This window comes from Bos taurus, chromosome 11, assembly GCF_002263795.3.
Source record: "Bos taurus isolate L1 Dominette 01449 registration number 42190680 breed Hereford chromosome 11, ARS-UCD2.0, whole genome shotgun sequence".
Lineage (NCBI taxonomy): Eukaryota > Metazoa > Chordata > Mammalia > Artiodactyla > Bovidae > Bos > Bos taurus.
In genome coordinates, this window is record NC_037338.1 from 26,124,527 (window position 1) to 26,136,840 (window position 12,314).

The 12,314-nt window shown below is 35.4% G+C and overlaps 1 protein-coding gene and 1 pseudogene across 1 annotated transcript in view; one reads left to right on the plus strand and one right to left on the minus strand.

Annotated features, from left to right (window-relative positions):
- The window catches only part of LRPPRC (leucine rich pentatricopeptide repeat containing), a 99,428-nt gene that overhangs the window by 16,533 nt on the left and 70,581 nt on the right, over window positions 1-12,314 (minus strand). The window contains exons 28-30 of the mRNA XM_005212713.5: window positions 8,809-8,951; window positions 8,568-8,673; window positions 3,832-3,958 (exon numbers count right to left, since the gene is read on the minus strand). Of these exons, the coding sequence (XP_005212770.1) occupies window positions 3,832-3,958; window positions 8,568-8,673; window positions 8,809-8,951 (376 nt within the window). The remainder of the gene's footprint in view (window positions 1-3,831; window positions 3,959-8,567; window positions 8,674-8,808; window positions 8,952-12,314) is intronic.
- Window positions 5,893-7,391, plus strand: LOC112448768 (heterogeneous nuclear ribonucleoprotein A1-like; annotated as a pseudogene).

Below are 12,314 nucleotides of genomic sequence, written 5' to 3' on the forward strand. Positions count from 1 at the left end.
TTCAGTAATTTAAATTTAAGTGGGCAGTTATAGCTAGTGGCTACTGGATTGGACAGCACAGAACTATAGATATTTTAATTTTTAGAGCTGCCAAAATAAAGGAAAAAAAATCACAGAGAGAAAAGGGTATCAATCTTTTAACTCACAATCATCTGCAAAAGTTAATCTGTCTTAACCAAAGAAGATAATATTACAGGGAAAGTTTCATCTTAGAGATTTCAAAGCAAAGACTGGTCTATGGATTGTACTTACATAACATGCGTGTGGGGCATTAGGCAGTGATCAGAATTTATCTTACTTTGGATAACAAAAACTGGCCAATCCAGTAAAAAGCATCAGTGATTGATTTAACATTATTTTTAGACAGAATAAATAAGCTAGTAGGAACAAAAGAAAATAAAGTGCTATTCTCCAAAGATAAAGCAGAGCTATCACCACATGATTCTCAAATTTCATAACTCTACAGTTCAGTGTTAACAAAGATTTAAAATAACAGTTTATATAACCCTTACTGATTTATGAATAAGTAGTTCCCCTCCTCTGAAAAAATTCACTATACCTAAATTTTTTTTTGGAACACGAAGAAATGTATTTCTAACTAAAAATGAAAGAACATCATTCTTTCAAAAATTTTAAAGGCATTTGTTACTTGAGGTTTCATTACTTGTTGGGAAGGTTAAATAACCTTCTTAATAAAACTGAAGAAATCTCATTAGTAAGTAGTCAAGTGAATCTGTAACACATTAGAGACAGCAAAGGTATAGCAAAAACAATGACTGCATTAGTTCAACAGGGAAACAACCGTTCTTAAGAATGAACAAGTGGCATCATGTAGGGAACTATAAGAGACTGCTATTTATGGAGTAATGTGAGAGTAATAGTGCCAGAAAAATACTAGGGGTACAGCCACTTGCTACAGTAGCTCATTTGGCCAGATCATATTAAAGTAATGATGGCTCTAAAAAAAAAAAGCAACAATTCTGTTTCATTCTGATCACTGATGCAGAGCTGGAAGTAGAAAAGATGACCTAGTGGAATGTTGGTAATAAACCAGGAAACCAATGGAGGGAAGTTACAGGACATTCCTTTAGTAACAGAGAACTGGAACTCTAACTTCCACTTCTCAATTCCCAGTCCAGAGGTATTTTCAAAACTACCCAATGCAGATCTAACCCAAGACACAATCCTTACAATTATTCATAGTTAGATACAACATTTTATTGGTTCAAGGAAAAGGATGTGCGCAGATTCCTAGATTAAGTGCCTCTGGGCATTCGAAAGCTTTGCACCTAGGATTCTCTTTGGCTCACACAACTACATGGGGAAGCCATCTACAAAACACTCCCCAAACGGTAACACAGCAAAGATGAAAGTGACCTCAGTAGTACAGCAAGGCTTCGTGAAGATGCAGAGAGGGACGGGAGGAAAGAAGATAAGCCTACATTTTACAGGCTGTGGACGTAAGTGGAAATAGATGGGATGTGCTTATGACCACCTTCTAGGTCAACAGCTTTCACACTTGTTTGATGGAGATTCTCAGTCAGACATGGTAAAAAATGATGTGTTACACCACAAACCAGCACACTAATATACATACACACATATAACAGAGAGCAAATGTTCACAAAATATCTTTACTACATGGAGTGCTTTGGTGTCTTCTGTTCATTAAAAAAGATGTTGATTCTGCCCCATTGAATAAAATTCATCATCTACTAACTGGTTACAAATACAATCTGAAAAACGATTCTAGACCAGGGGACTTCAGTAAGAGTATGCACACTGTGAGAATGCTCTAGGCGATGCAAGAAAAGGCTTGTGTCTACTTTTAAATCTTATCCTCTGAAAAATTTCTGTTCTTGGACTATGTTTTATAATATATTTACATATCATACAGTAGTGCAGCTCACTGAGAATGGTATGTGATCAAAATGTTTAAGACACAAGATTCTTGAATCAGCTGGGATGTCTAGTAAAATGCAGATTCTTGGGCCCTACCCTAGATCAGGTGAGTCAGAACTTCTGGGGAGGGTGGAGAGGAACCTGTGCTACCAGAATGTGAGGTTCACCGTTCAAGCAGCAGCCAAGTTACAATGAAAGAATTATATAATCTGTGCTTTGAGGAAGTATTTCAGAGGTCTTTGTGGCCAACCTCACGATTATAAGACTTTTGAAAAAGTTTTCTTTCTTTGTTTCCATCTCCTCAGATAATCTCAACTCAAAACTCTCAATATCCAATTCTCGACACAAAATGTCCCCCTTTTTTTCCTGCTGTCCCTTCCTCCCAAATCCCTGTTGCCTCAAAAATACCTTTGATAATTAAGCATAGTGTTTAGTCAATACTTTTTTGAGAAAAGTAACTTTTGGAAAAAATCTGCACCTCCTGGATGACTTCAATGGTTGTAGATGACAGGATGCTGTTCAATGTCAAATTTTTCAAGTCACTAATTGAGGATATACTGAGTATTCCTGAGATAGATAATTTAATTACTAACAGCAACTGAGTAAACACACAAATGAGACATAATGCATTAAGAATCTAACCTTAAGTCTTAGTGTGGCTGTTCAATATCAAATATACAAATGACTCAAGATCATAGATATATATGATGCATGGGTATATCCATATACGTGCACTTATATGTACATATTATGAATGTATATATATATACACATGGCATGTGTATATATACAGAGATATAGATGTATTTCCATAGACAAGTACAATCACACACAACATATTTTTCAAAATAGAATATCAAAACATAAACAGTAAATATGGCCCTATGGTGCCTAACTTTAACATAACACTAATATTAACATCAGGTTTTCCAGTGAACTCCAAGAATGGCAAACATCCGTCTTCTATTCAGGATTCTAATATTCCAAAAGTGCTGCAACTTAAAGATTTTGAAGGCCAAAAATTAGCCAGGAAACATCATCTCAAAACTTACAATATACTAGGAACACACTGACTTTTGCCATTGAAAAATAAAGCTATTGACTCATTAACAGGACAGGTCTACATACCAGAGCAGGTAACCTTGATCCACTCCTTTCTAGGCCCTTTCTCATTATTTACTTAACTTCTGAAGTTAATTCCTTGGGAATAAGACAACTGAGTCAGTTAACTAACACATCAGGGAAGAAAGCTTTACTTTTCTGATTTAAAAAGTATTTTACTCTAAGGAACTAGCCAGAGAGACAAAACCATTACCACTTACACCACCACAAAACAGGTTACAAAACAAGAAGGGACAGAGAAAAGGTATTTAAAATGTGCTGAGTACCATATATTTTTTCCTACTTCACCCTATGTCTTTCAATGCCTAGAAGAATTAATGTAAGATTTATTATCATTTCATTACAGAGAAGAAAAACTGAGGTTCAGAAATAGGAATAAATTTTCCAAAGGGCTTTCAAGTACAATTCAAAGCCCTGCCTAAGTTCAAAACCCTTGATGCCTTCATATATTAGGCTGCTTCCACCATAAAAGGTACACAGATCGAGCTGCTGAACAAGAAATAAAACAGATACCTATAAAACAAAACAGAACCCTCCTCCCAGAAAAACCAAACTACTTTTCTGTATATGAATAGCATACATGAGTTGTGAGGTTCTATACGGTAAAAATAAACTGCAGTGTGCAGGACAAATAAAAGTTCTATCTTTTGTAGTTTAAAAACCCCCTTAAAATTAAAAAACCATTTATATAATTCCTATGGGTAGTTGAAGACAATTAAGCAACTGTTACTATAATACATTAGAAAAATCCTAATTATAGGTTTTTCTTTTTTGAGTGTGAAGTTTAATAAATGAACTGATACTTACAAATCTTTCACTTGCATTGCTTGCGTAGAATTATCCTTCATCAAAAGTAAGTTTATAAGCCTGGCATAAGCTTCATTGTCAAACACAATGTTTTGCTTTTTTGCTGTCAGGAAAATATTAAATGCATCTATGAAGGGAAACAAAAAATGAGATGACATTATTCTGAAATGGCAAAAAGGAGGGGGAAAGCCCTGAAGCAAAGCCCCAAACTCCCTATTTCTGCTTCTTTTAATACTCACCCAGTACACCACTCTAAGAGATACATACTGACCAAATAAGCAGATGGTATCACTGTTCCAATCTTTAAAAAAGTAAGGGACAGTTTTGGAAACTACTACTTAATTCCAGTGGATGGTAATACAAAGGGCTTCCTTTTACAATGATTTTTTCATACTAGCTCTCTAAAGTCAATAAATTATTTTCATGGCAGTAAAAACAGAGCACAGCTCTTCTGAATTTGTTTGTCAAAAGATCCCAGTTTCAAAATAAACTGTAAAATGTGTGTTAAAGTCCAAATAAACCAGGGGTGTAATTTAGATTGAGGGGAGCAAAAGATTCACTTTAAAGCAATCTTTAATCTATAAGTGGGTGGTTACTACGGTTAACATTTCAACACAATAGCATTAAAGTGAATATAGCCTATAATTCTAAAATTAGGAGATCAAATTATTTGGCTACGACAGGACTTATACAAAAACATACAATTTTCAAATATACAGATATCTAACAAGTAAACTAAGCAACATTTGTTTGACTGATTAACAGTTTTATTTCACTTGTTCACAATAACTGTCAGTGAATGAAAAGATGTTACCAAAAGAGAAGTAACTACACTTTTCAGTCACTTACTTTTCTGAAATAAAATTGCCTGGCTATAAACACCCAACTGAAACTATAATCCACACTCTGTTGTGTATAAACAAGTCACAAAAAAGGTGGGGCATAACGGAACTATCACTCAAGACCTTTTATGGATATAAAGCTCCATGTAAAGAAATACAGAACACATAACTAGGAATGAACATGATATTAAAGCTCAGAAGAATATTCTGTGCTACTTTAGACATTTCTTAACAAGCAGGAAAAAAAAAAAAGAAAGCCCAAGCAGAAATTATGCTTGTGTTTACAAGTTATGGGAGCATGAACTAACCCTTCAATTAAACTGAAGAGACAATACCAAAAACTTAACCTTTCAAGTTAAATTCTGAGAAAACAAGAGAAAAAGATATGACACTAATATTTGCATCTTAACTAAGAAAAGACAGACTTTATCATTCAGTATATAATGCATATATTTTTCTTTAAAGGTAGCTTAGAAATTATGATGTATTGTAATTACTGGCTACATCCCAACAAGCATATATAATAGGTTCACTACTTTGCTAAGTGAAAATTTACAGTAAGTAAAGTCTGAGTACTTAAGATCAACAACGTAATACAGAAAAGCTTACTAGTTGTTTTCTAAAATTGTAGTATTGAATTCAGTTTTCAAAGTACATTTTGCCAAGCGCTTCTATACAAAAGTAACTAAAACCTCTTGAATTAACAGAATGAAACCAACTAGATAAATGCATATGGTATATTAAAACTAAAGCAGGGGTATATCTTTATATTTATAATGCATTATATTTAGTTAACTGGTTAGATGTTTTTACTTAAATAAAAACAACTAAAAAGGCAATATATGGAGTTTTGGAATCTTAAAATAGGAAGTATACACTAACTGTACATTCATTTCAGTTAAACCAAAATTCTATTAGAATATTTAAACAGTATCGATAATAATGAACTTTAGGTTTAAGAGATACATGGCAAAAGACTCAAGCATGTATTAGACTGAATATGCAGCCAAAGAAAGTAACTCAGAAAGAATAAAGTTATTCTGCAGGATTGAGAAAGCTTAAAAGTTTAGCTTAATTCCTACCTCAGACACTGTATATCTGTGTCACAAAACCTGTCACAAAATTTCTAGTTAAGAAATTAAGAGGGAGATATGTTCGTTATGTTCCTCCTTTCTGCCCATGGACGCCGCCCCGAAAGCATCATTGAAGTCGCCCCGTCTCCACTGCCATCATGTCGAAGTCAGAGTCTCCCAAAGAGCCCGAACAGCTATGGAAGCTCTTCGTTGGAGGACTGAGCTTTGAAACAACCGATGAGAGTCTGGGGAGCCATTCTGAGCAATGGGGAATGCTCACAGATTGTGGTAATGAGGGATCCAAACACCAAGTGCTCCAGAAGCTTTGGGTTTGTCACATACGCCACGGTGGGAGGTGGATGTGGCCAGGAATGCAAGGCCACACAAGGTGGACGAAGAGTTGTGGAATCAGAGGGCCGTCTCAAGAGAAGATTCTCAAAGACCTGGTGCCCACTAAACTGTGAAAAAGATTTTTGTTGGTGGCATTAAAGAGGACACTGAAGAACATCACCTGAGGGGTTATTTTGAACGGTATGGGAAAACTGAAATGACTGAAATCGTGACTGACTGAGGCAGTGGCAAAAAGAGAGGCTTTGCTTTTGTAACCTTTGATGACCATGACTCCGTAGATAAGATTGGTCATTCAGAAATACCACACTGTGAATGGCCACTACTGTGAAGTGAGCCCTCTCTAACCAAGAGATGGCTAGTGCTTCAGCCAGCCAGACAGGTCGAAGTGGTTCTGGAAACTTTGGTGGAGGTTGTGGAGGAAACCTCAGTGGTCAAGGTGGCTTTGGTGCAGCCATCGTGGTGGCAGATTCGGTGGCAGTGGGGATGGTTATAATGGATTTGGTAATGATGGAAGCAATTTTGGAGGTGGTGGAAGCTACAGTGATTTTGGCAATTACAACAATCTTTACATTTAGGACCCATGAAAGGAGGAAATTTTGGAGGCAGAAGTTCTGGCCCGTATGGTGGTGGAGGCCAATACTTTGCCAAACCACAAAATCAAGGTGGCTATGGTGGCTCCAGCAGCAGCAGTAGCTATGGCAGTGGCAGAAGGTTCTAATTAGTGCCAGAAAACAAGGCTTAGCAGGAGAGGAGAGCCAGAAAAGTGACAGGGAAGCTACAGGTTACAAGAGATTTGTGAACTCAGCCAAGCACAGTGGTGGCAGGGCCTAGCTGCTACAAAGAAGACATGTTTTAGACAATACTCATGTGTATGGGCAAAAAACTTGAGAATTGTACTTGTGACTAATTGTGTAACAGGTTATTTTAGTTTCTGTTCTGTGGAAAGTATAAAGCATTTCAACAAAGGGTTTTTAATGTAGATTTTTTTTTTCCCACCCATGCTGTTGATTGCTAAATGCAATCGTCTGTTCATGATGCTGAATAAATGTCTTTTTTTTTTTAAGGTGCTGTGTAAAGTTAGTCTACTCTGAAGCCATTTTGGTAAACTACTCCAACAGTGTGAAGTTAGAATTCCTTCAGGGTGATGTCAGGTTCCATTTGAAATTTATTTACAACCTGCTTTGGTGGAGAAGCTATTGTCTTCAGAACCTTGGTGTAGTTGAACTGACAGTTATTTTGTTGTGACCTGGAGTTCACCGTTAAAAGGGTCACCCTTGCCAAGTCATGGAGTTCTTTTTTGGTTATCAATGATTGTTGGCATATCCTATGCAATATATTTAAATTGAATTATGGTACCGATAAAGTTATAGATGGGAATGAAGCTTGTGTATCATCTATTATCACATGTAATCAATAAAAAATTTAATGCCCTCTTGGGAAGAAAAAAAGTTAAGAGGTTCTATAAATTTCTAAACTGATGGCTTTCTATGGAAGAGAACTCAAAACTGTCAATACTAGAATGAAAACAAATCTGCTGCATAATGGTTAAATTATCATAAAGCATACTTGGGAATCTAGATAAAAACTGGAGAAATTAGAGATAACAGAAGCATTCTACAGAGAAAACTTAAGTGAAGAAAATGGAAGTAGTGTATAATCTGGGAACAGTATGATGAAGTCTAAATGAAAACATCTAGAATGTGAAAGGCAAGCTTGTATCAGAGGGTTCAAGATAGTCACAGAAATTTTAAAGTAGTCTTAAGAGAGGTAGGCACACCTTCTGGAAATATTACCACTGAAAAAAGGGAAGAGCAAGAAACGGGTCTCATATCCAGCCTACAACCTTGAGATGTTAAGCAGAGATACTGTATGAAGCGTAAAGTCCTAATCGTTTTTTGCTTTCACATAAAATCAAAACATGTAACAAATACATTTGCCAAAAAATTTATGATCACGTTATTTTCAAAGTGCAATTTTGATAAAATAACATTTTAGTTTTCATTATGAAAAATTTCAAGTGTACAGAAAAATATAAGGAATAGTATAATGACCCCTGCCATATACCCACTGCCTACATCTAATAAGCAACATGTTTCCTGATCTGTTTAACCTTTAAACACATAGCTCCTGACTTAAATATTTTATGGCTTACAGCTTAAGATTTTTAAAATGAATTACAGAAATCTTCAGTTTTTTCATTTCTCAATACTTCACTACTGATCTCCAAACTCAATGACATCTATAAATCATAAGCTGTTATTCTATCTAATATAAACATGAGAGTGACTCCTTAATTACCTACTACTGAGTCGACATTTAAATTTTCCCAATTGTACCAAAATGTCTTTGTTAAGTGAAAGAAAATAACTAATATATACAGAGAATTCCATCTCTTCCTAAATCACTACTGACTTGCTGGGCTTAGATCCCACGCTGCTATCTAAACGAAGACCCCAGGGCACGTGTTTACCTTTGTTTCTCCTCGTGCGGCAGGCATTCAATAGCTCTTTCTGGAGATTAACTTCTACAGGTGAGGGTAATGAAGTTGGGGAATCTTTTTCTTCTTCATACCACAACTTAAAAATAAAATTATTCAGTTAAAGAAAAAGTGGTAAATACAGCAACCTTTTCAATGTAAAGCTGGGTTAATCTATAACCTAAATTTACATCGACAACAAAATCTATTATGCTTGTAGTTAAAAACAAATTACCTCGGGTACATCAAATGGAACGTCTTGATTATTGTTCCTAAGGATTTCTGCTAATAACCTTAATGTCTTCTCACGAGGAATAATATTTTCTTCTTGCATTTTATTCCAGACAGCATCAGCTTTTTGCCAGTCACCATTTACTTCTATAAAAATAAATAGAAACTAATGAACATACTAAACAAAATTCATGAAAATATTGAAAACTTTTTATTTGCTGCTAAAGCAAGTATTCCAAACACTGCCTCCAGGGAAAGGACCAGGATATTGTGGACCAAAAGTGAGAAGACTTCTCTCTGTACACCCTTTTGTACCTTTTGAAGTTTAAACCACAGAACGTCCTTACCTATTAAAACACAAGAAAAGAAAAACCACACTTCATTAAAAACTTCTCAACTACGAGCAGTAGACTCTGGAAAGATGACAGGATGCACATATACAGTCCAGTAGACAGCTACAATGACTGAAAACGTACAAAGGTATGAGCTTTGTCAAAAGCGACAAATCAACAAATTTTTTTGCTTAGTTCAATAGGGAGAATCCTGTCTCTTCTGTCGACCTTAAGAACTTCTGTCAGTGTGTAATAGATTTCTCATGTCAACAGACTTAAGTAAGATTACAGGGGGAGAGGAAGGTTATTGGAAAGAAACTGGCAGATTTCCTTCATAATGAAATATCTAGTTTCTTCTGTGTGATAACCTAGTTTTCACAAATAGCAAAAACTTTAAGAATCAAGACTTCATTTTTAAACATTCTATGAATTTTGAAAAAAGAGAAAGTCATTTAAGTTTCTGCCTGTGAAAAATTAGAGCAAAATATGAAAAAACTTATGACACTAAGTTCAATACACCTGTTACAAAGAAATACTGTTTTAAAAGTGGCCTTTTGAAAATATGAATAAGAAATATCTCAATGGTGTATGGTCAGCTGCAGAAGAGGGTTTGTTTCAGGACACGAATGTTTCAGAAAACGTAAGAATGTTTGTTTCTCAAAAATATCAAAATACTAAAACACATTAAATTTTCCTAGATTTCCTCCCACCCTAAAATTGAAAAGCTAATAAGCTTTTTGATAACGGACTCTTCAAAGTAAAAAAAACTCAAAGAACAAAAACAAAACACATTCACACTCCATCAGAAACGTCCAGTAAAGAAAAAGAAAACAAGTAGAAAATTTCCTAGGAGTCATACACAGATGGCAGCCCAAGGTTTCATAAGGAATATACTAAAAGGTGAACCAAACAGTAGAAATTAACCTAAAGTTCAGAGTGATTTTATATACACTTTGATAATAAAATCAGCCTAACTAACATAAAATCCTTACTAAATTTACAATTTTCAAAGCAAGATTCTCATAAGCTAATTATGCTTTTCCTTCATTAAGATGTTTTCATGTAATATAAAATTCAACAGTAATTTTTCAAGTATGTTAATATATAAAACATTTCAACTTTATATATATATAAAGGTTATCAAATACACTTTAATTAAATAAAAACAAAAACCCAAGCCCCCAAATCTTTAATTCTGTAGAAAGGGAAAGGTGGACCACTTCTGTTTCATGCCAAAGGGTACTATGGACTGTGGAGGACACAGGGAAAGTTTCCACACACTGGGGACAGAACTGCTTAGGCACTTTTTTTAAGCTAATAATTATTATTTCGGATAGTGAAGAGATGGATACAGTTCCATGCTTTCAGACTGGAAGGAGTATGGGAAGATAATTCACTTTGGTAGAACAGGCTACAACAGAGAGGCACCTGTTCAAATGGACTAACAGCTTACAAGAAAATATTTCAGAATACAGGTGAGAACTAGACAGTGTATACAGCACGAAACTGAGATATACACACTTTCTATCTTGGAAATGTACCTGGATTACAGAATATAGAACAAAAATTTGAGGCAACCAAACTAGTCAGTGCCAAAATCGGTAGCCATGCTCTCACCAAGACACAGAAAGGCTAAGGCTTTAAGAATATACCCCGGGGGCTTTAAATTCCTTTAACCAAAACAACAACAATCATACTTGTTATCTGAAAAATCAAACAGCCCACAGACTTGGCTGTAACCAGGGAATGGACACTGCCTCAGTAATTCCATCACTTTCCTGGAACTCATGGTTCCTTCTTTAAAGAACAAGAGCACTGATGTACTAAATGATCTGAGAACTCTTAAACTATAAAAACCAAGGAATTTTTGACACTATCAGTGAATTTTACAGGAACATAGCTGTGGGACTTCACTGTGGGGCCATCTGACTAGCATGTAACAACAGTTGGCACTTCACACACGGTTCCTATAGTGTTAAACTGAGACAAAGATTTCTAGAGTTCAGAGTTTTAATTATAAAGTTGGCAAGTTTTTATGTATTACTGACAGGATGGGGTAGTTTCTAAATTTCCCATGTGTCAATCACCAGATTATGGTCTCTAAATATCATTCCTCTCTAAAATAAAGTTTGGACAGGAATTACGCCACATAAGCCGGGATGGTCCTGCTTGGCCTAAATATACGGACCTATCAAAGACTAATGCAGAATGTCAAATGACACAGGGAGCTGATGTAAAGAGGTTCCCAGTGGCCAAAGACGGGACAATTTGGGCACCAAAAAGAATAATGACTGCAAGGAAATGAAACACAAATATACCAAAGAGTTCATAAACTCATTAAAAAAATGTTTAATGACCAACTTAGGAAGTTCCAGGGATACCAGCACTTAAAACTGGTTAACTAAAAGGAGAAAAGCAAGCATGTATCTTTTCCTATGAATTTATTTCATATTAACAAAATAAGCTACAGAACACAGTGCACAAAACATGTAGAGCATTAAACAATCAGAATAATAATAGGTGTATATGCAAAAAAATACACGGATACAAATGTAGAGAGAGTGATTTGGAAGGATGGCCATGGACACATTAACTCAGGTATTGTGTGGACACAACATTTGACGTTTTGCTTTGTATACTGCTGTACTGGCTGGGCCCTTCAGTGATTCAGAATACATTCATGTTGTGTGTGTGATAATGGAGGAGGGAAGACTATACAGCATGAAAAAGAAATGTCAATGGTCATAAGTAAAGAAAATAGCACCTAAATAACATCTTAGGATAAACACTCAGGGCGGTTTTCCTGTTTTCTTTTTCCTCCCAGTTGTGCCATGCAGCACATGGGATCTTAGTTCCCTGAATAGAGATCAAACCCAGGTCCCCTGCAGCGGAAGCATGGAGTCATAGCCACTGGACCACTAGGGAAATCCCATAAGTGTTCATGTTTTAAATGTTGGGGTTTTAAAAATAGATTCAAAGAACTTTTATCGCAAAATTATGAATGTAAGGCAGCTCAAGTTTTGGCGAGAGTACTTTACATATACAAAGAATAAATTCTCTTCTTTGTATATGTAAAGAAACTGAAGTGTTTTGAATATAATAAAACTGTAAGAAGAAAAAACTGTCCTTTAGAAATAACAGAATATTCCTTATTAGTAATGTTAAAATAATAATATAT